Genomic DNA, 24,935 nt, shown 5'->3' with positions numbered 1-24,935 from the left:
ATTATGTAAACAAAATATTTTATGTTAGATGAGATTAATCGCGATTTGACAGCACTAATAAATATACTATTGTTCATTGTAAATACATTTTTATTCATAATACAGTATAAAACGACTGAATCTGACCACGATTATACAAAATCTCTAACAAAATTTGTATGATATTTGAATAAAGAGTGTCAATTTTTCTAGCCTGTTCATCACTTTTGACCACTACTGTAGATGAACTATTATGTATAAATTAACATGAACCCACACACTAGGTTTGTTTATTATTCTGTGTTATAGCAATGTTAATAGCAATTGTGCATATTGCATTTAATACATTTTCAAGACTGTATTTAACTGTGTTCCAAAACCTTTTGATGTCTTTTCAATTAATTTTTCAGTTGCTTATGATTACTAGATAAGGATTTAATAATATTTTTATCGAGAACTGCACGAAACAGTTGATGAAATATTTTAGTGCCAAGCAGAAAACAGCTGAACTAGAAAAATATCTTTCACTACACACATGTCCATTGGAAGATTATATTAAATTGCAAGGCCTGGAAATCAAATTTCCATGGAAACTCTGAATTAATAAGATTCATTTTGTTCTTAAAGTAAGATTTAAGAGAAAGTTTGGCAACATTTTATTTTACAGTGTCCTAGTTACATATGTTGCATGTACGTACTGTATTGATAACACTGCAAAGACTACAGCAAGTACATGCAACATACAGTACATTAAGATTACAGTATATAATGTATTACATGCAACTAACCCTAAACCAAACCCTAATCCCATATTAAGTACATGTTGTTAATAAGTAATACTTTTCAGTACTTACATTTATAAATACACTGTAACAAGGACACCTTAAAAAAAATTAGTAACACTTTAGTTCAGGGCCAGGGTCCAATTTTCACTATGAACTAGTTGCTTATTTGCATGTATTTTACTAGGATATTGGCCGTTTATTAGTACTTATAAAGCACATATTAATGCCTTCCGCGTGACCATGATGTTCTACATCCCTTAATCCAACCCAATACCTAAACTTAACAACTACCTTACTGTTAAAAGTTTGACCGAAAGTTACTTTGCAACACAGCTTATGTTAGCATAAGCACACAAAGTTCTCTAGTATTTGGCGCCCCCACGTGGATGCAGAAAAATCAGTCTAGAACAAAAATCCAGTTTGTTCTCATTATGGAGATCGTTAATTTGTCGATTTTAACGTATCATTAACACAGAAACCATTTTTTAAATACATTTTTATTACTTCATAACACAGTTTTAAATCTATTGCACTTTGAATTTGTAATGTGTGCGAGCACTACTGCAGATAGAAAGCATAAAAATGTCTTCTGCAATACAGAATCCTGTTAAGCGTTTGAACAGGGACTTCCTAGGTCAGCATCTCATCATATACAGTAATGAGACCTTCCTACAAAGTTTGGTAGGCCTACTTCAATATCATTTTAACCCTGAAGTAGCCAATCCAAAATCTTCCAGTTCACTTGAAAAATACAGTCAGGTCTATTCAAGCAGAGCTGGAAGTAAACTGCAGGAGAGCCGCACTGATACCCAGCACTTCCTGTTTACTACTGAGGCCCCTCCCCTTCTGCATCAGACTCCTCCTCCTCCTGCTGCCCCCTCTTCTGTAATTACAGAGGAAGGAAAGAAATGCAAGTGTAAAATCAGACACATTGAATCAGCCATATTCACATCACACAGTCAAAATTTTGAGTTCTGGATATTTAAAGTGCCCCTTTTATCCTATTTTTTAGGTTCCTAATTTGGTAAATCTACAATAGATTTCCATGCATTCAAGGTAGTAAAAAAAAAAAAAACTTTAATTTTCTTTATACATTGCAGAATCTTTTCTCACAGTGTCTGAAAAAGTTTGATAAAAAGTATCAAACTTTCAAACTAGTATCTAGTAAAAAAGTATCAAACTAGTTTAGATTTGGTCTCTCTAAACTCCTCCTTTCTGAGAGTCTGCTCTGCTCTGATTGGTCAGATGGCCCAGTCTGTTGTGATTGGAATGATACAAATTATGGAAATGTCCGCGGTCCGGCATTATGCAAATTTGTTACAAACCTACGTTACATTACTGACAACTCGTTTCAGGCCGAACGGCTTCAGAATGGGTTCTTTGCAGATCTTTTACATTCACAAAAAGCTATATTACACTGCATGAAAGGAAATATTAGAAATAGCATAATAGAGGCACTTTAAAGTGAGTCACGTCGGCTACGCCACTATGGAATAAATACGGTTGATATTCTCATGCACAAACGCTGCCGGTGTGTTATATCCCTCTCTTTTTCTACAGAGGTCCTTGTTTTAACCTCATCTCACTCACCAGCTTAAGAAAATCAATGAGTTTATAGGCATCTTCCCCAGTGGTCAGGTCCATGAAGTCTCGTGGGATTCTGTAGGACAGACATGGGCTCGGCTGCACCGTGACCTCACTGGTGGTGCGTCGAAATGCAGGTCCGTCCTATTAAAATACGGTATGCATGCCATTAATAAAACACAGCACTTTTGTCTTTTAAAATACTGCCAGTGAAACACATTTGAACGGGGTTTGATGTATAATGGGTAACTATTTTCAAGTATAGACTACCTGCTGTGTTGTGTCCTCTTCCGTCTGATTGGCTGAGAGATTTTTCCCAGATGTTAGCTCCTCCCATGTGAAAAGCAAAGAGTCTGTGACATCACCAAATGGGTTGAAGTCAATCAACCACACACGTCCCTTTAGAAAAACAAACTTTTTTATATGAAGGCGCTTATTATATAAGGTTTGTGCAGTCTTGTAAATACACTCGAGTTGAATCATTAAAGAGGCCACATTATTCCTTTTTACAAAGTCTTGATTTTGTTTTTAGGGTCTACTAGAATTTTAATAAATCCTGATGAACACTAAACTTCAGAGTACAATCATACATTGCATAAAAATTCATAAAAACCTTACTGAGCTGTCTCTGTAAACATCCAGGACAACTGGAAAAAAAGAGAATATGGTTAAAACTTTTTAAAAAATAAGACAAATATGCTCTCCTCCACATTGATACACGTACAGTCCTCATCTGGGAACTGGTATTGAACGTGGTCTCTGAAGAATTTCAGTATAGACGAGGAGATGCTGGCCTCTTGTTTGGCGATGTGATGGTAATGTTGTGTGTAATCTCTCTGACAGATCGCTAAAAAACAAAAGATGATCACATGCTACATTATACAATGCATTCAATTAAAAGCATTACATTCTAAACAGAATATTCACATATTAGTTTAATAAATGCAGGATGTTCATACCAATTAGTTTATTCTCTTTCACAAAGCAACGGAATTCGCCTCCTGGAATGAGCTCGCTCCATTTTCTCAAGACCAACTGCACAAAATGAGTCCCACAGAGAAACTATTTATTATTTAATAATATTTATTTATCCATGGGGTTTCATTGCGGTATAATACATTCTAATCTAATCTAATATAATGTTCAAAAGTTTGGGTTGGTAAGATTTATATGTTTTTGATTAAGTCTCTTATGCATTTATTTGAAAAATACAGTAAAAACAATAATATTGTGAAATATTACTAAACATTTAATATTACTTCTATTTCAATATAAATTAAAATATAATTGATTTTTGTGATTTATAGCTGAATTCTTAGCATCATTACTCCAGTCTTCAGTGCCTTCAGAAATCATTATAATATGATGATTTGCTGCTCAAGAAATATTTACTGTTCTTAATAATGTTCACATGTCCTTGCTGAGGTACTGATTACTATTTTAAAAAAAATCATACTGGCCCCAAACTTTTGAATAATATAATATAATATAGTGTTATAGAACAAAAATATTGCTTTATTGTGTTTTCTGTACCTCATAGTTTATGGTTGGGTCTGGAGAATCATCACTACAATGGAGGAATCTGCCAAAGGAGGTACAAAAGTATTAGTTAAAACAACCAGCTTTCTTGAATTTCTTAAGAAGAAAAATCAAATCACAAGGAGGTTGCTGGGAACCGGGAATATCAGCTTTAATGCACCTGTGCGAGAGACTTACGGCTGTGTGAGGTCATGCGTGATGAAATCTGAACTTTTGAAGAGGAGGAAGATGTCGCTTAGACTCTGGCATTGCAAGGAACTGTTCAGGGCAATCCAGTTAGCGTCCTGAGAAGGAAGACAGAAAGATGAAGGGTATTGTTATATGTTCATATGTATGAAATACAATTGGGAGTCAAATCTTCTCACCCGAGGGGCGCTCCAGTTCAGTTTTGGGAAGACGCATCCGCCCAGAACATTTATTGCCTCCTGCACTTTTACATTAAACTCTGGGAACTCTGGGGCCTGTGGAAGATGCACACAATTTAACACCTGCACAACTATATGAGATCAGCTTAGCTTTGACTGGCTGAGACGCACCGTAACTGTTGTTGTAGTTTCATCGTCAGTCCACTGGAAAACAAAAGGACTGGATCAGGAAACAGGTTGAGTTGTATAAGAGATATCTAAATGTGCTTGTATTTCACACAGCCACACACATACCTGAATGTCCTCCTCATCTGAGTCACTGTTGTTCGCCTGTGTTTGCAAATTGTTGTTCTCACTATAAAGAGAGACAATAATACATCCTATAACCCGGCAAGAACAGAAACTGTTTCAATTGTTTGTTCAATACCAAATCTCACCTGCCAGAAACCACAAGTGTCCCGTCATCTAATAAGTAATCGATTACATTTTGAGGTATAGGTAGTATCAAGCTGGAAAAGAGAAAATAACCAGCACTAAATACTTATTTACAACAGCACGTTAACAAACAAAAAAAAACATTAGCATATAAACTCCAAGGTCCATCATTATTTTAAGCTTTGTTATAGTACTTAATTTACAAACACACATACATACATACATTGAGAGAGAGAGAGAGAGAGAGAGAGAGAGAGAGAGAGAGAGAGAGAGAGAGAGAGAGAGAGAGAGAGAGAGAGAGAGAGAGAGAGAGAGAATTTACAGTACAGAAAATGTAATCATATTTTGACATATATTCATATTATGGACTGCATTATTACATATATATATGATATATACTATATATATATACTATATTACAATACAATGGTACTTATATATATATATACAAAACATGGCAGTACTAATAAGCATATCCAAAATATCCTCCACAACAACCATGGTAGCACCATGGTAAATGTCCATGGCTGCATCATTATTACCATAATTCGCTATGGTACTTTTTACTACAACGCTCGATGTTTGGACTCTTTCTGAGTTTCCGCGTGAGCCCCGATCATTATATATTATTTACCCCACTGTGCAAATAACTCTCTTACCTCTTAATAGTGTGTTTCTTGAATAAAGAATACCAAACAGAAAACTGACAGTTTACAACCTGCTCCTTCTTCATGCTGCCTGAAACTACACTGGTAATCTGCGCAACCGCAAAAACATTCCGGTATAACTATAGAACGAGTTAGTACAATCAGTTCCGATTTATAAATGTGCTTTGTTTTGTAACAATTCTGTGTTTTTAATACTTTAATGATTAAGAATACTTAAGAATACTTTTATGATCAATCATATTTTTTATTTTTTTATTTAAGTGGCCAGGTTGACAACATAATGTATACAACGAGAACGTACAAGAGGAGGAACTATTTTAGCTGCACACAAGTGGGCAGATGTTCATTGAACACGTGACTACATGAAAGAAAACTAACTAAACAGCACCATCACTACTTTCTCGGGCTAGATCACTGTGATCTATTTGACATTCACTCGGATTTGTCTGGTAAGTAACGTTACCCCGCTAATTCAAAGCGACTTAGACAGATCTCTCGTTACCTTTTTGCGCTAACTTAGTTGAAATAGACTATGGTCATCATCATGACAACATCATGCGCCCTGTAACTTAATTTCTTTTGCACGTGCAGGATTAACACAATAGACACAAGATGAGCTCTCCAAAGAAAGTCACTACTGAACCTCATGTTACCAAAGAGGAGGTAAGAGTCTGAACTGTAAAATAAACCTTTTACATTTTGCCATCATGTAAACACCCACATGTTGTTACCAAGTGCACTTTAACACTAAAATGCGTGCTCTTGTTAGCTTATAGCGAGTGGAAGCTGGGTGAAGCTTGAGAAGACCACATATGTGGATCCCTCTGGAAGCACCAGGTATTGATCTGTGACTGTGTGTGAATGATGTGTGACCTCTGGACTGAGTGGAGTGAGTGGACATGATGATGATACTCTCACTGGTTATTTCTAGTTAGATAGCTAGGTAGTTGGATAGATAAATACTTGGAATAATCTGGTTCAATTCAGTCTAACAGCCTATATATATATTCGGAATAATGTCTAGATAGATAGATAGACAGACGAATGGACATCAATGTACAGATAGTCACATACATGCATTTGATTATGTGATCATGGACCACAAAACCAGTCACATGGGTACATTTTTTGAAATCGAGATTTATACATCATTCAAAGCTGAATAAATAAGCTTTCCATTGATGCATGGTTTGTTAGGATATGACAATATTCGGCCGAGATACAACTATTTGAAAATCTGGAATCTCAGGGTGCAAAAAAAATAAAAACATTGAGAACATAGCCTTAAAGTTGTCCATTTATGTTCGCGATTGTGCTGCATTCACTCACAAAATTAAATGTTTTATATATTTACGGTAGGAAATGTACAAAATATCTTCATAGAACATGATCTTTACTTAATATCCTAATGTTTTTTGGTATAAAAGAAAAATCTATAATTTTGACCCATATAATGTATTGTTGGCTATTGCAACAAATATACCCGTGACTGGTTTTGTGATCCAGGGTCACATATAGATAAACAGACTGACAGACAGATGCTATCTTTCTAGATATTAAATTAACTGGAATATCTTTTGTGGATCTTTGTCACCTCAGAACATGGGAAACCGCAAAGAGAACAACCCGAGTGGCCAACAGTGCAGCTGATGGTGTGTGTGCTTCCAGACACTCTCACACACATTAATTTGTAACTTTGTTCATGCTTTAATGCTCTATAAATGTTGTAAGGTGTGGGAATCATTGCCCTTCTGAAGCGGACCCTACATAAAGACTGTGTCGTCATGGTGAAGCAGTTTCGTCCACCCTTGGGATGCAACGTGCTGGAGTTTCCTGCAGGTCTGATGATGCCAGTCTGCTTTAGGTTTGTACAGCCTATAATCGTTTATATAAAATAAAATAACCATTGATTATTCGCTCTGTATGAACATTTCAGGTCTGATTGATGAAAATGAGAGTGCTGAAGCGGCTGCTTTGAGAGAACTAAAGGAGGAAACGGGTTACAAAGGGGAGGTCGTGGGCATCACCCCAGGTACAACTGCTGTCATGCGTGTGTGTATACTTAACTATATGCTTATAACTTATGTATTTTAATATCTCATCCCTTTTTCTGTCTTTTAGTCACATGTTTAGACCCGGGCTTGTCTAACTGCACCACACAGATCGTGATGGTACATATTAACGGAGATGACTGTGCAAATATAAACCCCACTCAGCAGCTGGGTGAGTAAATGATCATTTCCTGGTATTGAAACACATTAGTTTGAAATTAATGCAGAACTATTCATTCTTTTTTTTCTTCTTCTCCATTGTGCATGTCTAGGTGATGGAGGTATGTATTTGTTTTCCAGGAAAAAAAATAAGTCACCATTATTGATAATGTTTAAAAAAAATAAATAAATCTGAAAATGTATTTTGTGTCTCAGAATTTGTGGAGGTTGTTCTTCTACCTTTGGATGAATTCCAGCAAAAAATCGACGGTGAGTGGATTTCCCTCATCATTTTTTAGTTTATAATTATGTCCATTGGTTATGAATAACTGTATTGTTGAGCTCAAGCTCAAGTCTCCTATGCTGAGTAAGAATCATCAAAAATTACAGTAAAAACAGTAATATTGTGAAATATTATTACAATTTGAAATAACATGAAATTTCTATTTAAATATATTTTCAAATATAATATATTCCTGTGATTGTAAGGCCAAATTCTCAGCATCATTACTCCAGTCTTCAGTGTCACATGATCCTTCAGAAATCATTCTAATATGATGATTTGCTTTTATTATTATTATTGCTATTAATATCAGTGTTGAAAACAGTTGTGCTGCTTAATAGTTTGTGTAAACTGTGATGCACTACCATTTAAAAGTTTAGGGTAAGCTTGATTTAAAAAATAAATAAATAAAATTATATTCAACAAGGATGCATTAAATTGGTTCAAGTGCCAGTAAAGACATTTATGATGTTACAAAAGATTTATATTTCAAATAAATGCTGTTCTTTTTAAACTCTCTATTCATCAAAGAATCCTGAAAAAAATTAATCACGGTTTCCACAAAAACATTAAGCAGTAAAAATGGTTTTCGACGTTGAAAATAACAATAAATGTTTCTTGAGCAGTAAATCAGCACAATAGAATGATTTCTGAAGGATCATGTGACACTGAAGATTGGAGTAATGATGCTGAAAATTCAGCTTTAACATCACAGGAATAAGTTACATTTTAAAATATATTCAAACAGAAAACATTATTTAAAATGCAACAATTTTACTGTATTTTTATATCAAATAAATTCAGCTTTGGGAAGCACAAGAGAACTATTAAAAAAAAAAAAAAAAAAAAACCTCTTCCAAACTTGTGTAAATGACCTATTTATTCAGTATTCATTTTGTATGATTGTCACTCAATTTGTTAGATCTTGCTTTGATGTACTAAACTTTGTTGTTCCCTTTTTTTTTTTAAATAGTGTTACTGCAAAAAGAGAAAATCATTGTGGACTCCAAGGTGTATATCTATGCTATGGGAATGTCCCAGGCCTTCTTTAAACCCAGAGAGTTGCCTGTGCTGAAGCAGTGAGATTCTCCTCTGGAATACACTACGGCCGACAGCAGTCAACGCTTGTGTGCTGGTCATCAGAGGGATGAAGTCAACTAGTACTTGACCAGGGATAGCCTTAGTTTTACCACGGTTGCCTGAACATTCCTAATAAACTAACCGTACTTAATTATTCAGTGTTTTACAATTCAAGATTAAATAGATGATTAAATAGGATTTGAACAAATTTAACTAATAGTTCTGAAAGCTAGAACTGTGAATTTTTTTCTTCCCAGTTCACCTTGTCTGCCTTTGACCTGTAACAACAAAAGAAAACCACAAAATAATAAAGTTATATTTACAGGCCATACAGTAAGTGTCATAGAAAGACAAGAATATACTAGGTATTATAATCAGATCTTAGCATAAAACTCACATAAAAAGTGCATTTTTGATGTACTGGAGCTACGTGTTCATATATGTTCAATAGCTGATTATTATATATTGTGTATCCAATTGTCTAAAAGGCCTTGATTGTAAATTGTTCTAAAACTTTACAGTTTGTTCTGGAAGATGCATATGCAATGCTGTGTACGCGAATAACTATTAATTTTTATCTAATAAATTTGACAGTTTACATTTTGAATTTGTGTGTGGATTTATGTCTCTTATTTATTTGTTATTCTTTCCCTTTATTCTTCATTGCATATTTACTAAGAGTGTAATTCAAATTAATTTATCAAACCTGACATTTTTTTAAAACATAATTTATTGTTCAATAGCACATTGTGCACAGGTGTACAACTTGACACTGAAAGCCTGTATATTTATATACTTTTATTCACATGACTAATGAATAAAGGAATCATTTAATATTGTTATGTAAAGTATAAATGAACAATTAACTGTTTAATGTATTAATAATATATTCAATTAGTATAGCTTATTGTATTATTAATCATTTGATTTACATTTATAAGTCTATCAAAGCAAATTCGAAATCTAAACATAATTAATTCTTTACCAAGAACAGAGCTCAATACCATCCAATATTCTCGGAAAACTAAGTGTGCTTAAAAAAATATTTTTTTGAGCTAGACCTCACTAGTACGTGGCGCTACAGTAAACATTTATTTTTATTTTATTTTTAAACACGTAGGGTTTTTGTTAAACTGTGATGCTTTAGTAAAGCATGGTTATTGTGACGGTTTTGTAAAATTGTGATGCTTTTGTAAAACAATGTAATTCTTATTTTTCATTATTATTATTATAATGTTATGGACAGGCACGAAGTTCTCTGGGAAGTGACGTGGTTCCGGGGTCCTGAATATTAAACATTTTTCGCGCCAACGTTGAAACAAGGAAACAACAGCTGCTGCTTCTGATCCTCTCAGTTGTTAAATAACTTTAATTTCAACACAAAGAAAGGAAAAGCGATCAAAATGACAGGTATGTCCGACAGCATATTAGTACAAATGTTTGGCCAGTTTATTACTTGGTTGAATAAACCATACTTAAATTAGATGAGATATGTTCCTGCAGTTCCCGGAATCTCTTGGGCTGATTTTCACTAACGTTAAACCCTATATGTTGATGTGTATTATGATGTTATTAGTATGTTATAATATAATATATACCTTTGTATGCTGTTGTTGCTCTTTTGAAATACTGATTGGCCATAGTATATTCATGTAACTTACTTTATTCGATCATATATTTTTTAACGTAGTGCATGTGTTCATATAGTATTTTAAGAGTATTACACATGACAGTCATATTATATTAGTTTTAATCTGTTATATCTAATCAATGTGTAATAACCTGTTCTATATAGTATTTATGTATTATATATATAATCATATAAAATGTTATATGAAATAATTTTAGTATTAACTGAATGTATGTGTATTATATAACATGTTATGTTCTATAATGTAACTGCTATATTTAATGAATGAGCAATATACTGTACAATGTAATTGTTACATGTGTCTGACATCAGAGGAGGAGAATCTGGACATGCTGCTGTCTTTATTTGCGGAGAGCGAGAGCCAGAATCTGGAGACTCCTGCTGCTGGAGAGGACACTGACAATCTGGACGACCTCTTCGATGAGGATGATGACGGTGATCAATATGTTGAGCCGGAGGAGGAGGAGGAAGGGGAAGAAGACGTGGCACCTGGGAAGTCCAGCTCGGCTGAAGGGGGCAGTGACTTGAACAAGTCCAAGGAAGATCTCGAGGGTAATGCTCTAGTTATTCTAGACATGTTTAGATACGCACAAGTTATACATGGACTGTCGGGGTGTGATGATCACGACTGTATTTGTCTTCTAGCCGAACTGAATTTAATGCAGCAGAAGATGCAAAAGCTACAGCAGCAGCTGGAGGCCTCACAGAAAACCACACAGCCTGAAAGCAAACCCTCCGTCCAGAGACAGGCGAGCACCAAACCCTCAACCCCACCAACACGACGGGACAGCAGAGCCTCTCCTCCGTCAGGTGTCAAAGCAAAACAGAAAAACAAGCAGAGGTCGGCCCATCCACCCAAAGCAGGTGCAAGTCCCAGTGTTTCTTGGTTCTTTTTGCTTACAAAAAGGATTGTTATCATATATGCTTGAAATGTGTATATATAAAATGTTTTTCTTTTGGTAAATTAGCATCCTCGGAAAGGCAGACTCCTATTGGTCAGAGTATGAAAAACTGCCAATCTCAGCCAATGAGAGACAGTACGTTAAAGTCACCGCCCCCTCTCAAGACTCCTCCCACTGTGCATCAGGCCACACCACGTCCATCTGTCAATCAAGAGGTTGCCGTGGAGAAATTCTCAGGTCTCAGACTCAGGTCAGTGTACAATAACTTTGGCTTGTTGAAATTATTTTTTTACATTTTCAACGGTTTGAGCATGAAAAATATCTGGAAAGTTTCAAAATCCCTCCTAAGGGAGTTCTTCTATATCAGAGTGCAGAGTTTCTGGACTCCCTGAAACGCCTCCATTGAAGACTTGAGTTTTATTCTGGGAACAGACACATCACTGTTCCTTATTAAAATAATTCCCCCACAATGCATATGCAACAAAAAGAGGCCGGGTTGAGTTGTTTTAGTAGTGTATTGAAACTCGTGTCCCAAAATGCGCTCAAAGCGGTTGACCAATCACATCACACTGGTCCAGCCGACCAATCAGAGCACAATGTGCTTTTCTGAAGGAGGAGCTTCATAGAGACAGGAACTAAACAGTGTTACTGACAGATTAGAAAGAGAGATGCTGCAATAATGTAAAATAATGCTTTTTGAGCATTCAAGCATGAACACCTATTCTAGTAGACCCTAAAAACTAAATCAAGACTTTGTAAAAAGGGAATAATATGGCCTCTTTAATGTTGCTTTAATTGGTTTTATTACATAGAACATTAAGTTGTTAATTTAAGGAGAATAAATTCCATAAATAACCTGATACCATCTGAACTTGACCTTAATTTTACATATGTATTTCAGATTTTCTCTTTCTTACTATTAAAAGCACATGTTTTTTTTTCTCTGTAGGAAACCACGGTTGTCTTCCATAGACATTGAGCAAAAAATGTCCACCCGCAAACTGATCAAGCTCTCTCAGTTGCCCGATCGCCTGGCCAGGGACAATTTAGAGGACAGTGATTGGGTCACTTTCGCAGTGGTGATAAATAAGATTACCCCACAGAGCAAAAACAATGTAAGAGCCCGGCGTTTCTGAGATCTGAACTCTTGTAAATGGATCACATCTTGTATGTTTGAGTATACCCCTTGTATATTTTGTAGGGGAAAACCTTCAGCATCTGGAAGCTGAATGACCTTCATAATCTGGAAGTGACTGTGTCTCTCTTCCTGTTTGGGTCTGTTCACACGGATCTGTGGAAGACTGACACTGGGACAGTGATTGGCATCCTCAACCCAAACCCAATGAAGAACAAAGAGGGTTCCAATGAGGTTTGTGAACATAAAGCCCTCAATATCATATATTTAAAAAAATCTTTAAAAAGACTCTTCTATCTTTAAAGGGGCTGTATGTAAGAATTTTCATGTTTTAATCACTTTTTCTTTTCTTTTTTGCCAATGTGTGAAAACGAGACGTTCCCCGACTTCCTAGGTTGTTCATGAAAGCCTGTAGACTGATTTTATGTGACGTTTTAGCCGGGAAAATCTAAAGGATGTGACGTTTACGCAGTTGTGCGCTTCTGAGAGCCTCTCTTCCGTTCAATGACACAAGAAATGAATGCTTATACAATGTTCAGGATAATGCTGAAAGAGTCATTCTGTACTGTAATGTGAATGCCATGCAAAGATAAGGGATTCATTCAAACTATAGTCTCAGATCTATGCATTCTATAGTCTCAAATATACATTATAATCAAACTATCATAACAGTGTAATTTTAATTACCTGTCGACATGATGCCAGTGAATTGCAGAGCTGGTGCAAACATATCCACATCGCTTTTCATCCAATCAAATCCTGATGCATAAAATCAAGTCCCACCCCTCATTATTACCTGCTAAATATTCAGTTTAACTCAAAAATGCCACATTATGGAAGTAAAATACAAATGGAATTTAATAATTTTTTTAAAATCTAAATGTATGTAATACTATGCTAACGCATTACCTAAATACTAAAATAACACTTTTGTATATTACCCCTTTTTATTTCCAAAATATGTCCGATTCTGGAAGTAAAACAGATTGCGAACAATGTTAATTTTAATGAGTCATGTGACACGTGTCGCTCTCTCCAGCTCAGCCTGACAGTGGACCACCCACAGAAGGTCCTTATAATGGGAGAAGCCATGGATTTCGGCACCTGCAAGGCTAAAAAAAAGAACGGGGACTCTTGCACTCAGCTAGTCAACTTGGTAAGTCTCCATGTTCAAACATCTTCCTTTCCTGAAATATTTCACGATCCGCCAATTCATTACTCATGTTTGCTTTAACAGCATGAATGCCAGTACTGCCAGTACCACGTTAAAGCCCAGTACAAGAAAATGAGCGCAAAGAGGTCTGAGCTTCAGTCTAGTTTCACAAGCCCCGCCCCCGGTAAAGCAAAGGGGCGGGGCAGTTTGAAGGAGCGCCTGTGCCAATCTAACTTCCACTACGGGGGCATGTCGTCACTCGCCTGTGCGCCCTCGACGTGAGTTCGGTGCCTCTTTTTATGCCCTTTCTAATCCACACAAATCCTAAAATTATCGTATGCATCTTTTATTTTGACAGATCTGCCCCACAGCCAAAGAAACAACCCACTATGCAGTCTATTTTAGCATCCATCCCAACTAAGACACTTGGTAAACTTTGTTTATTACACTTTTTAAAAAAAAAAAATTTATGGCTGCCATTTTTTTAGCTTGTTCATGATTTCTAATCAAGTGTTCGTTCCGGTAGCTCTGAATTCGGGTGAGGTGTTGGGCTGTTCAGATGATTTCAAAGGCCTGATGTCTATGCCGACGCCTGGAGCACTAAATATAAAGAGGCATTTAGGACATGCCAAAAGTACAGGTAATTTATCCAAAATTAAACTTCTATGAGCATTTACTCATGTCATTCTTAATCTGTAACGTGTGAGGAACTGAATAAAACAACTCTCAAATCTCATTTACCATGCACCTCGAGGGCCACCATGCCAGATTTGACCTCAAACACTGTTGCTTTTCATGCGTTTTAAGCTATTTTTACAGCTACTAGTTGCACTATTAATAATAATCATGAATGTTCTCTGATGCTGCAGTGCTGTTTTGGGCCAGCAGATGTCTGTTGAATGCCACCCCACAGTTGGGATGCAATGAAACAAACTAAAAGCCAGCACATTTGTCACTGGGATAGCTTGCAAATTTAATTTCTTACTTGACTTATTTTTTTATTTGCCTTTTGTTTTAGCCGTGACAGGATCTTCAGTTCAGTCTATATCTGCATCTGACCTTCTCAAACAGCAGAAAGAAGAACACCAGCAGAGAATGCTTGCTCGAAAGAAGAGGGCAGAAGAGATTCAAAAGAGGTGAGGTGTTTTTTCATTTTTTTTGTTAGTTCCTTTAACCACTCATTGTATTTGTTTTGCATTACATTTGACACCTGATACATTTAGTGTTTCCATATTGAGTTTCTGGATTGGTGGTGCTCTTGTGACCCATAAACTGTCCTCACAGTAGATGTGCTATAAATATTTTTTCCCTGTACCCAGGGTGCTGGGTCAGAACAGCGGGGGTCCTGTTGCCCCCTCACGGCCCAGTGTAAGCAGGGGTCCCCTGCTCTCCCCAAAAGCAGCCTCGGAGGTCCCGAAAGGGTCGTCTGCCCCTGCGTCCCGTCTTTCAGGTCCTGCTGTTCCATCGCTGGGCCGTGGTTTTTCAGAAGGAGAGGACATCCTTCTTGATCTGTCTCCACCTTCATCAAAGAGCATCTCAGCCACAAAGGTACTGGCCCGGGAAAGTGCTCCATTTGCTAAAGGAGTTTAAGTCCAGAATGTTGTGTTGCTGTGTATCTTATTTTCTATCTGATATTAAAGTGCAGTTAAATGCAAAAACCTGAAGAGAAACATTTTCAGTTGAATTTGATATAAATAAATAAATGTTTTGTTTTTTTTATTGCAAGGAATGTAAGATTTATATTTATTTTATTTATTTATTAACTTCATTTTTAATAACAATGAGAAATAATAATAATAATAATTAAAATTAAGTTAGCATAATAAACCATTATAATTTTTAATAGTTGAATAACCTAAAGTTACTAAATGAGTAGTAACTAATATATTAATAAAAGTGAAAAGATATTTGTAAAAATATATAGCAATATAGTGGCACATATAAAATAACGCGATCATTAAACATATAAATCAAAACTGCCTAACGTTACCAAATGAAATGTCAAACCCAGGACGAGCTACAGGACTGCAAGAGGGAAAGGGTTAATTTAAGTTATTCAATTATTAATACATATTTAAAAATGGAACATTTTAAATGACATTTAAAAAAACATTTGTATTTCTGTTATTTATTGATATAAGAATTTAAAGTATGCTCTAATGCATATTTCTATTAAAAACAAAAGCCCTCAATAGAGGATTTCATCCTCAAAGCAGTAGTTCTGTAACATTTAATTTATTTTTATTCTCCCAAATTTTCCGGCATCCGCCTTGCAGCCCTTGATCAAAACCCTTGATGCTTTCGGAATGATTTCCCAACTGCTTTAAATTAGTTTCTAATAGCTGCTTTTATTTATTTTTCGTTTGTTAGTTGGCGGCTGTGAGGAGACTCCAAGCCAAAGGTTCAGTCATTGTTAAAGACGACCCAAATGCTGTAAAACGCAAGCGAGCCAACGGCGATGACATCACAGATCGCGTAGAGCGCAATCTCTCCACACCTACAGGTACAGACATTCATTAGTTTTATGATTGACTGTTTGCTCGTTTGCGTTTCTCTAAAGCACTTATTCTTCTACAAATCTATCTGCAGTAACTGATGAAAATTCAATTGGTGAGGAGGAGGAGCCAGCTCAGAAAAAGAGGCGGGAACAGTTGGAGTACATCCAATCAGAGGAGTTTCAGCGTATACTCAACGCCAAGTCTTCAAACTCGTGGATGATGGGAGAGGTGTGTATCTTGGCTGAACACAGCGCGCGTGTGTTTTGATAAGAATGTCAATGCTTTGATATGTGTGATGTCACAATAGGGGGGCGGAGCTTGCGGTTGATTTGAAGCGTTCCGTTTATTTGCTTTGGATGCACCATTGTTTTGTTTGGGTTTTTTTCATCACATGGGTGATATTAAATGATTGTTCAGGTCATGCCCTGGTGGAATTTTTTTGCATGTTTGACTAAATGTAATCCATCTAGATTGAGGAGCAGGCCATGCAGGAGTATTTTGAGCCGCTGGTGCAAAAAGAGAAAATGGAGGAGAAGATGAAGGGTATCAGGGAGATGAAGTGTCGGGCCGTCACCTGCAAAACCGTAAGTCGACAAATTTGCAACTAAAGAGACACCGCATCTGTCCTATATGCTGAGTAAGCCATACAACTACATAACTCTGGTTTTCCAGTGAACATTTAGGTACAAAAAAAGCACTGGATGCATTTTAAATTTCAAGTGGTGCACTTGAAAATCCCTGTTGAATAATAACACATTTATTGCGGTCTCATTCAGAGCGGTTTCTCCTGCATCATTAGTAGCAAATTAGTATTTATTCACAGCAAGTCTTAATGACGAACCAATCTTGAACATCATTTGTGACATGATCCCTGTCGTTCAAGAGGAACAAAAAGCAAACAAAGCTCTTTAAGATGCTAATGAGACCATTACGTGGTTTGGGTCTGATTACACCTGTAAATCACGGACCGTTTATGAGCCCCTCTCGCCCGCAGTGTAAATACACCCACTTTAAACCAGCGGACCGCTGTGTGGGAGAGAAGCATGACTACCACTGGCACGACGCCACCAAGCGTTTCTTCAAATGCCCCTGTGGGCAGAGAAAGATCTGCCTGGCACGGATGCCACACGGATCCTGCAGGTGGGTGACGCACTACTCACAGGTTTCATTTTATATGAAATACTGACATTTTAATAATTTCAATTTAACTTTTCTATTTTAGCCATTGTGGCCTCTTCAAGTGGGAGAGAGACGGCATGTTAAAGGTACAGTTTCAATTCTTTACTATTATTATCATACTTTTAATTCCTTTAATTGCTTGAAACAAGTTGCAACAGAATAGATTAATGTTATCTAATGTTCTAGAAGTGCATTATATTGTATTATGGTTGTATTTTTCAGTGGTACTTCAGCAATTCAATGATATAAGCACGTAACTCGCTCTGTATTTCACTTGCACAGGAGAAAAAGGGACCCAAAATCGGAGGGGAGCTACTGTTGCCACGTGGAGAGGAACAGTCCAAATTCCTCAACAGTTTAAAGTAGAGTCAGCTGTCCCGTGTGCGGCCTGAGCCCAGTCTCCATCCATAAACACACAGATGAGGAGTTTCGGATCACGTCTTCATTCTCGGAAAGTGAGACTGAAGTGGGGCATCAAGTTGGTCAATGTTAAATGTGATTTTACTAGTGTTTGTCTATATATTTGTTGTTTTAAGATAAGCTGTCAAGCCTTTTAAATGTAAATACTGTTTTTATTTTAATTCTGAACTTTAATATCAACTGTGTCAAGTGGCACACCTGAATTAAACGATACTAAGTGAACTAGTGAACGTTCTCATGTTGATTTGACTGGAGGGGACGGCACGCATGCTAAATCTTGTTGTCTCACAGCATGCGGTGATATTTTAAAGCTTTATTACCCCTCTGTGCTCTTCTTTTAGCAGTAGGAGTGGCAGGAAGTCGTTCTCCTGTCAGATTTGGGTAACGCCACAGAGGCTCAGGAAGATCGATAAATCTTCCTTTCTGCTTGTTACTTTCTCCCTCTTTTTCCCATCTGTCTAAGCTCTCAGCACAGGAATGTTACTCCGTTGCCAGCAAATTCTGCCTTGGAAATATTATTCCATCTGTAGATGCACAAATCTGAGCTCTTTATATATGTATATATTACGTTACCATATTTATGACATTACAAGATGTTGCAATAAAGGCAAGTTTTTTTTTTTTACATTTTACTTTTTTATTGGCTTATACTGTCCCTTTTTTATTGTTCTGATAGTTGCATTTTATCTCAAATCCTCACTAATGTGGAAAATGAGAATAAAACAGGAGGTCAGATGATGGCTGAATGTAATAATTGAAGGAATTAAGCCGTTACTCTTGGGGGGGAAAGCTTAAAATCACAAACATGAATGTTTTGATGAGTCCAATAAAGATAATTTTTGTGATTATAACACTCGCATAAAAAACACCTTCCATACACATAAACCCTTTTATTATACGTGTATTATATGGAGCCCCTAACATAGTGATGGGAGGAAAAAACATATTTTTACAAGTTTTATAATATAATAATATTGATTTATGATGTTATTTTATAAAAAATAAGTTTTGTGTTCCACCGAGAAGATTTGCGAGAGAACGCGAAAGCATTAACAATTGTTCCTCTCATCTCATAGTTTTGTCCCTTTCCATTCTAAAGGGACATGGTGGTGGAAAAAATATACTTTAAAGCTTTTGCGTTCCCTCGCAAAACTTTCGCATTCAGTGTTACACAATTTTCTGAGCAAATGCAAAGTTTATCTGGTGAACGCAAACATTACACAAAAGCATTGGCATATATTTTTCCTCCCATCTTGTTGGGACTCCAGTCCTGTAGGGCCACTGTCCTGCAGAGTTTAGCTCCATCCCTAATTAAACACACCTGAACAAGGCAATCAATGTTTTCAGGATTACTAGATAGATACAGGCAGGTGAGTTGTTATCAGGGCTGAAGCTAAACTCTGCAGGACAGTGGCCCTCCAGGACCGGAGTTGCCTATCCCTGCCTTAGGGGCTCCTTAGTATTAAAAGCTTTAAATCTATAAGTGCTTATATGTTTTGAATAATAGTTATATAATGTCATGAAAGTATCCCTCCACTGAAGATCCGCTCTCGAGGCCTTACGGGCGGTGGTGAGGGTATCGTGGGTATTGCCCATCATAGTGGAATTCTCTCCACTGTTCGTTCTTCTCTCTGGTCCTCTCGTTCTGTTCTGTTGACACAGACACACAGCAGCTAGAACTGGACTCTTAGACCATTTCTTAAAGACATCCTATATCTTAAATATTAAAAGCTAACAATTTATTAAGTCCCGATCACACTAAATGCGTCTCTATAGCACGCAGTGTGTTTATCGTGTAATTTATACGTGAAAATTTGTGTTTTTTTTACGCGCATAGGATACGCATGGGTTGGTTAGGGTAGGTTTAATAGTGGTGTGGGGTGCGTCGTGCGTGTGTATTATACGTTTGGGTAGAATTAGTGGTGTGTGGTGCGTGTGTATTACACGCAATGCACGTAAAAGCTCATTTTTGCGTATAAATTGCACGATAAACACATTGCATGCTATTGAGACGCATTTACGTGAGAACAGGCTGACCATAGTAATAACTGTAAACTATGTATAATTACAAGTAACTAACCCTAACGTAAGTACATAGTTAATATTACTTATTTGAGTTATTACAATGTAACTCATCTTAAAATAAAGTGTAACCAATATTCATTACGTAGAAACAATAACTGTAGTAGCCGTGGTATTTTGTTTGGAAAAATAGGGTTTCCATGCTGAAAAAAAACTGAAATCACTAATCTTCTCTTAGTCTGTGGTCTTGGAACATAATTTTTTTTAATTTAAATGTCATCTTCTGTGCCAAATTTACTGTTTGCCTCCAGTACACCAGTGCAGGGATCTAATGTCTCCAGTCAAGTGTTCTGGATTATAATTCCTAATCATTGTTAGAGGGTTTGTGAGCGGCTCGGAGCCACTGCTGTCATCAGCCTCCTATTAGTCTTTATCCCGTAAAGGTTTTGCACAGCATGTTTCTCTTTTCTGGAAGCCAAGATAATCAAACGGGGAGATCAGCCTCACCATCACGCTCCTCCTCTAAATAGTTCTCGTATTCGTTGCTTTGTTCCTCGTAGTGCTCCCTCCTCCGCTCATTTGCAGCCATCTTCACCCTTTGCTCCGCTAAAATTGAGTGAAAAGACACATTTCAGCATAGAAATCACACACACACACACAAAATTCACTAGCTTATTTGAAAACAGAATGTGCATTATTTTAAACGTGCATTAATTAACTAAACTAGAGTTCAGAAATGACATGCCAATGCTTATAATCTCAAAATGTCCAAATATAGGTTGATGCATCACTAGGCCAAGTGTAAATACACTTCTGGATTTCTATAAAACAACCTCAACCCATGTTTGTTTACTAGTCTGTACTTGCAATGTTTGGATACATGAGCAGTTAAGCATCCACTATCCTTGCAAAAATCTCGTCTCTAGAGACGTCTCAGAATCCAGACTGTACAGTATAAACAGGTTTAAGGATAACACACATTCGCATTAAGCTGCTGACAGCAGTTCGCAGATATTAACAAAATTGGGTGCCAACAATAATCTGGGTTTCGCTCTCTTTCTCCATGGTGAGGGAGGTTAGTTTAGCTCATGTCTGCACATTCCTCTCTCTCGAACCCACACTGCTTTACCTCCTCCAACCTGCAGTGTCTGCTCCTGCACCATCACACACACACACACACACACTGCTGACAACTTGAAATACACTTCAGGAAAACTTTTCCATGCCTTCATTGCTGCAGTCGTTGGCTGGCAGGTTAAGGGACGGCCTGATGGCGTTTGGGCGAGTGTCAGTATGTGTGTGTGGGAGGGAGAGAGAGAGAACGGCTCCATATCGTCCGGTTGGTCCTTCTAGCCCAGTGGTTCTGAATGTTTTTGTGAATTAATTGAAATAGTTGTCCAATTAATTTTGTGACTCCAGAAGTTTGAAGACCTATTCTTCAGTAAAAGCAATAGTTAAGTGGGCTTTAGAAGTATAATGCAGTATAATTGTTAATTTTTAGCATTTCATTGCATTTATTTCTTAATTTCATCATTTGTTTTTTTATTTTACTACTACTAGTTCTTTTTGAGTTTCAACTCATGTTTTGTCATATTGTGCATATTGTATTGTGTTAGGCAGTGTTGGGGAAATTTACTTCTAAAAGTAATTCGTTACAATATTGTGTTACTCCTTTAAAATGTAACTAATTGTTACTTAGTTACTTTGGAAAGTAATATGTTGCTACTTTTGCAGTACTTTTTCTCACCTGGGCTTGCTTGTTTGTTTTTTAATGACAAAAATGTTTTGTTTTTTTGCAAATGTAAAAGCTCTTTCACACCAAAAGTAGCCTCAGACTGATAGAAATGTAAACTCTCACCTGTAGTAGTGGTCAATAAATGGGGAAACAAAGTAACTTATGTTACCGATTTTAAAAAGTAACTCCGATATTTTGTTGTAAATGTAAAAGTAATGCATTACTTTAAAAAGTGACTCTTTAATCCACATATTTAATTAAGTAGACCTGTACAGAATAGAAGACTAAGAGGAATGTAAATAGTTTGGTACTAATACATGTTTTATTTACGGTTCTGGTTTGTGTTATCTATAATGTTAAACTGTGGAGTTTTATTTGAAATCAACATAATAGTGTTTAAAGTTTATAAAGGTTCGCAAAGATTCCATAGAAGAAACATTTTTGGTTCCCCAAAGATACTTTCAGTGAATCTTTTTATTTTTTATAGTGTGAAGAACATTTAAAAAACATGTAAAGATCCTTTTGTGCAATGGAAAGATTCCATGGATGTTAAATGTTCTTCATGGATCTATAGCAAGGACCTTTATTTTAAAGAGTGTGTGTTAGTTTGCTCATAGTGAACAGATGTGTAGCAAATAAGAGCAGATTAGTGTCTCTCTTTTAATATGTAAGATAATTCAAGTTAAAGAAGGCTATTTGTTTCTTCACATCTGCATCCTATAATTGGAGTGTGAATTATTTTGCTGGGAGATTACTTCGAGTGTAATGTACGGTAAGCTCTTTAATTGTTGAACTACATATCACAAGTGTAATTGTGTCTTTGTTATGATGAAGGGAAACAAAGCAGAACTGACATTAGGAGAGCACTTACCATAATACTCTTCATAAGTTCTTGGGGATCTGCGACCGCGGCGTTTGAAGAAGTTTGAGGCGTCTGATGCTGGCATGAAAACTCGTTTAGATGGGCCTGCAAAAGCAATGAAGTAAGAGGAGAAGAGTGTGTGTGTGCTCGTGTGTGTGCGCACGCAGTACTGGTGAACCCTAGACTGTGGGGACCTTTTTTTTAAATGTAAAAATGGAGAACGTTTTCTGTGAGGGTTGTGTTTAGGGGATAGAATATTGTGTGTGTGTGTGTGTGTGTGTGTGTGTGTGTGTGTGTTGAACTCACCTTGAGCTTCAGTGTTTTTTCCATCTTTAACAGCTGCACTTTCAACCCCAGCCAGCACTAAAGAAAGAGAGTTTTCTTTTCAGTTTTTTTTCTGATCAGGTCTTTAAGAAAATTCTTCTGATATTAAATAATTGCGAACTCTTCCTGCAATGTGTTTTACAAGAAATTAAAGCAGTCTTTGAATACATTTACAAAAATACCATTCTAATACAATCTTTTTTAGACATGGTTCCATAGTTAGCCTATATCATGACATATATTATACATTTTGTCCTTAGAAATAACCTAACCTTAAACTATGTAAATGGTTTAAGAATAATTTAGTACCAAAATATATATATAGCATAATACAGTATCTTACATCTTCACTGTACCATATACATATATTTGTAAAAGTATGAATGAGAAGAAACATTTAATCTAAATTAAATTACATTAATAAAACTTTTTTAACCATCTAAACGAGGACTTGTTATATGGTTTTAATGCATGCATTTACTCGCACTGAGCCTATACCCTAAAACAAAACATTTTACATTTGTGAAACAGAATGGGATTACTCACCGATTAAAATGAGGACGGTGGGCAGCAGTGTGAGCAGGACAGTCTGATTCCAGGCCATCCTTAAGAAGATGAGTATCAGAACCACAGCAGAGAGTCCTGAGAGAGACCGTGTGCGTGTGCGTGCGTGTGTGTGTGTGTGAGAGAAAGAGAAAAGAGGGAACGCCAGGCAAGGAAAGAAGGGGGAGCTGGAATTTCACTCGCCCAGAGGAACGCAGCGCACACCCACTGATCAGACCCTGTGTGTGCATGAGGGTCAATATCATCAGTGACTATTCAAACTTCAAGATCTGGCAGATTTACAGTTTAGCATCAGGTTTCCATTCCAATGAAACACATGAACAACAGATCAAGTGTGTGTGATGTTGTGATGGACTTCTTCAGCAGCTACTCATCAGGATTAAACGATTAACTAAATATCAGCAATATCACCTGTCATCATAAATAATACTCCCTGCATTCCCCTGAGATCATACTCTGTCTGTCTGTCTGTCTGTCTGTCTGTCTGTCTATCTGTCTGTCTGTCGTTTGATCCATCGTTCGTTGTTTTGTTCTTTCCTCTTATCTATCCATTATTCCATCTATCCATCATTCTATCCATCGTTTATCTATCTATTGGTCATTCATTCGTTCCATCTATCGTTCGTTCTATATTTTTTCCATACATCCATCGTTTATCCGTCTGTTCTATCGTTTGCTCTATCTGTCTGTCGAACGTTCGTTCCATCTATTATCTATCGTTCATTTTATCTATCGTTTGTTGGTTCGTTCTTTCCTCCTATCCATTATTCCATCCATCCATCGTTTATCTATCTATTGGCCGTTCATTCCTTCCATCCATCGTTCGTTCTATCTTTTTTCCATCCATCCATCATTCATCTGTCTGTTCTATCGTTTGCTTTGTCTGTCTGTCTGTCTGTCTAAACTGTTAGCTAAGCAGCTCTTTTCATATCCATTCATCCATCTATCGTTCTATCTACTGGATCGTTCGTTCTGTCCGTCCATCCTTCCATCCAATCTCTCTAGTCTAAACCATGAGCTGAGCAGCTCTATTCATGTCCATCCATCCACATCACTTCAGCAGTCCTCTCTGTATAATCATTATTGTGTAAAAATATGTTCCCAAACTTTCCAGGTTAGAATACTTATGCAGTAGATGTAATAATATCCAGGTCATTGTTTTATGTAACTGTGTGTCACACATGGCATTCTTTACCAAGTGTCAGAAATTACTGTCAAAGCCGGTGGGAGTTTGTGTGAGACAAATCGTGTCTGTCTGAATGTCAAATGGCGGATGTAATATTTATACTACACATCTGCATACCTAAAGAACATACTTACACAACTATAGAGAGGCCCTCCTTACATCTTATAGCTGGAGCCAAGCATGGATCTTAACATTATTTTACACAAGAACTATCTGTCAGTCTCCATCTAGTCTGTATCCAAAAGAGAAACTGACAGAAAGAGAGAGAATTATAGTAACAACTAGCAAAAAAATATCAGGAAATGAGAAACAGACATACATAGTGTTTAAAGGAAGAGATTATGTGAAGTTAAAAGTATTGTTCCATCTCTCAACG

The 24,935-nt window shown here is 36.7% G+C and overlaps 4 protein-coding genes across 6 annotated transcripts; 2 read left to right on the top strand and 2 right to left on the bottom strand.

Moving 5' to 3' along the window:
- Positions 1-1,046: 1,046 nt before the first annotated feature.
- cdc123 (cell division cycle 123 homolog) lies at positions 1,047-5,483 on the bottom strand. The gene is made up of 13 exons (XM_079622443.1): positions 5,347-5,483; positions 4,690-4,761; positions 4,547-4,607; positions 4,424-4,456; positions 4,253-4,348; positions 4,065-4,171; positions 3,882-3,930; positions 3,308-3,383; positions 3,073-3,195; positions 2,967-2,995; positions 2,619-2,747; positions 2,355-2,492; positions 1,047-1,647 (listed from the first exon to the last, which is right to left on the bottom strand). Exons 1-13 carry the CDS (start codon positions 5,418-5,420, stop codon positions 1,591-1,593), a joined length of 1,044 nt encoding a protein of 347 aa, XP_079478569.1. The 5' UTR covers positions 5,421-5,483; the 3' UTR covers positions 1,047-1,590.
- Positions 5,484-5,663: 180 nt separating this feature from the next.
- On the top strand, positions 5,664-9,546 carry nudt5 (nudix (nucleoside diphosphate linked moiety X)-type motif 5). Of its 2 annotated transcripts, none has more exons than XM_079622444.1 (9): positions 5,664-5,804; positions 5,947-6,018; positions 6,125-6,192; positions 6,955-7,007; positions 7,087-7,194; positions 7,292-7,387; positions 7,477-7,582; positions 7,782-7,835; positions 8,822-9,546. In XM_079622444.1, the coding sequence occupies exons 2-8, from the start codon at positions 5,968-5,970 to the stop codon at positions 7,813-7,815; spliced, it is 516 nt and encodes a 171-aa protein (XP_079478570.1). In that variant the 5' UTR covers positions 5,664-5,804; positions 5,947-5,967; the 3' UTR covers positions 7,816-7,835; positions 8,822-9,546. The 2 variants fall into 2 exon arrangements, with proteins under 2 accessions (XP_079478570.1, XP_079478571.1); XM_079622445.1 differs by having other exon boundaries at positions 5,670-5,804; positions 7,477-7,578; positions 8,822-9,533.
- A 637-nt stretch (positions 9,547-10,183) lies between these two features.
- mcm10 (minichromosome maintenance 10 replication initiation factor) lies at positions 10,184-18,649 on the top strand. The gene is made up of 18 exons (XM_079622385.1): positions 10,184-10,338; positions 10,892-11,131; positions 11,225-11,443; positions 11,548-11,731; positions 12,431-12,596; positions 12,683-12,850; positions 13,656-13,772; positions 13,854-14,047; positions 14,128-14,198; positions 14,296-14,409; positions 14,788-14,905; positions 15,089-15,317; positions 16,140-16,272; positions 16,359-16,495; positions 16,738-16,851; positions 17,262-17,407; positions 17,490-17,532; positions 17,729-18,649. The coding sequence occupies exons 1-18, from the start codon at positions 10,332-10,334 to the stop codon at positions 17,810-17,812; spliced, it is 2,484 nt and encodes an 827-aa protein (XP_079478511.1). The 5' UTR covers positions 10,184-10,331; the 3' UTR covers positions 17,813-18,649.
- ucmaa (upper zone of growth plate and cartilage matrix associated a) lies at positions 18,498-23,599 on the bottom strand. 2 transcript variants are annotated; one of them, XR_013798785.1, is made up of 6 exons: positions 23,356-23,599; positions 22,792-22,848; positions 22,495-22,590; positions 20,396-20,494; positions 19,311-19,516; positions 18,498-19,136 (listed from the first exon to the last, which is right to left on the bottom strand). XR_013798785.1 is itself a non-coding variant. In XM_079622386.1 (5 exons), the coding sequence occupies exons 1-5, from the start codon at positions 23,411-23,413 to the stop codon at positions 19,425-19,427; spliced, it is 402 nt and encodes a 133-aa protein (XP_079478512.1). In that variant the 5' UTR covers positions 23,414-23,500; the 3' UTR covers positions 18,782-19,424. The 2 variants fall into 2 exon arrangements, 1 of the variants encoding a protein (XP_079478512.1); XM_079622386.1 differs by having other exon boundaries at positions 18,782-19,516; positions 23,356-23,500.
- Positions 23,600-24,935: the final 1,336 nt, after the last annotated feature.

This window comes from Phoxinus phoxinus, assembly GCF_949152265.1.
Source record: "Phoxinus phoxinus genome assembly, chromosome: 9".
Taxonomy (NCBI): Eukaryota; Metazoa; Chordata; class Actinopteri; order Cypriniformes; family Leuciscidae; genus Phoxinus; species Phoxinus phoxinus.
This window is presented reverse-complemented; position numbering and strand designations above follow the sequence as displayed.

Coding starts and splice junctions, on each gene's coding strand:
- nudt5 (XM_079622445.1), top strand. CDS start 5,968: ATGAGCTCTCCAAAGAAAGTCACTACTGAACCTCATGTTACCAAAGAG. Junction 7,195..7,291: donor CGTGCTGGAGTTTCCTGCAG/GTCTGATGATGC, acceptor TGAACATTTCAG/GTCTGATTGATGAAAATGAG. Junction 7,836..8,821: donor ATTCCAGCAAAAAATCGACG/GTGAGTGGATTT, acceptor TTTTTTAAATAG/TGTTACTGCAAAAAGAGAAA.
- cdc123 (XM_079622443.1), bottom strand. CDS start 5,420: ATGAAGAAGGAGCAGGTTGTAAACTGTCAGTTTTCTGTTTGGTATTCT. Junction 4,762..5,346: donor AAGAAACACACTATTAAGAG/GTAAGAGAGTTA, acceptor TCTCTTTTCCAG/CTTGATACTACCTATACCTC. Junction 4,608..4,689: donor ACACTTGTGGTTTCTGGCAG/GTGAGATTTGGT, acceptor CTCTCTTTATAG/TGAGAACAACAATTTGCAAA.
- ucmaa (XM_079622386.1), bottom strand. CDS start 23,413: ATGGCCTGGAATCAGACTGTCCTGCTCACACTGCTGCCCACCGTCCTC. Junction 20,495..22,494: donor AACTTATGAAGAGTATTATG/GTAAGTGCTCTC, acceptor ACTCAATTTTAG/CGGAGCAAAGGGTGAAGATG. Junction 19,517..20,395: donor TTTAGAGGAGGAGCGTGATG/GTGAGGCTGATC, acceptor CTGTGTCAACAG/AACAGAACGAGAGGACCAGA.
- mcm10 (XM_079622385.1), top strand. Junction 15,318..16,139: donor AGAGCATCTCAGCCACAAAG/GTACTGGCCCGG, acceptor TTCGTTTGTTAG/TTGGCGGCTGTGAGGAGACT. Junction 16,852..17,261: donor GGGCCGTCACCTGCAAAACC/GTAAGTCGACAA, acceptor TCTCGCCCGCAG/TGTAAATACACCCACTTTAA.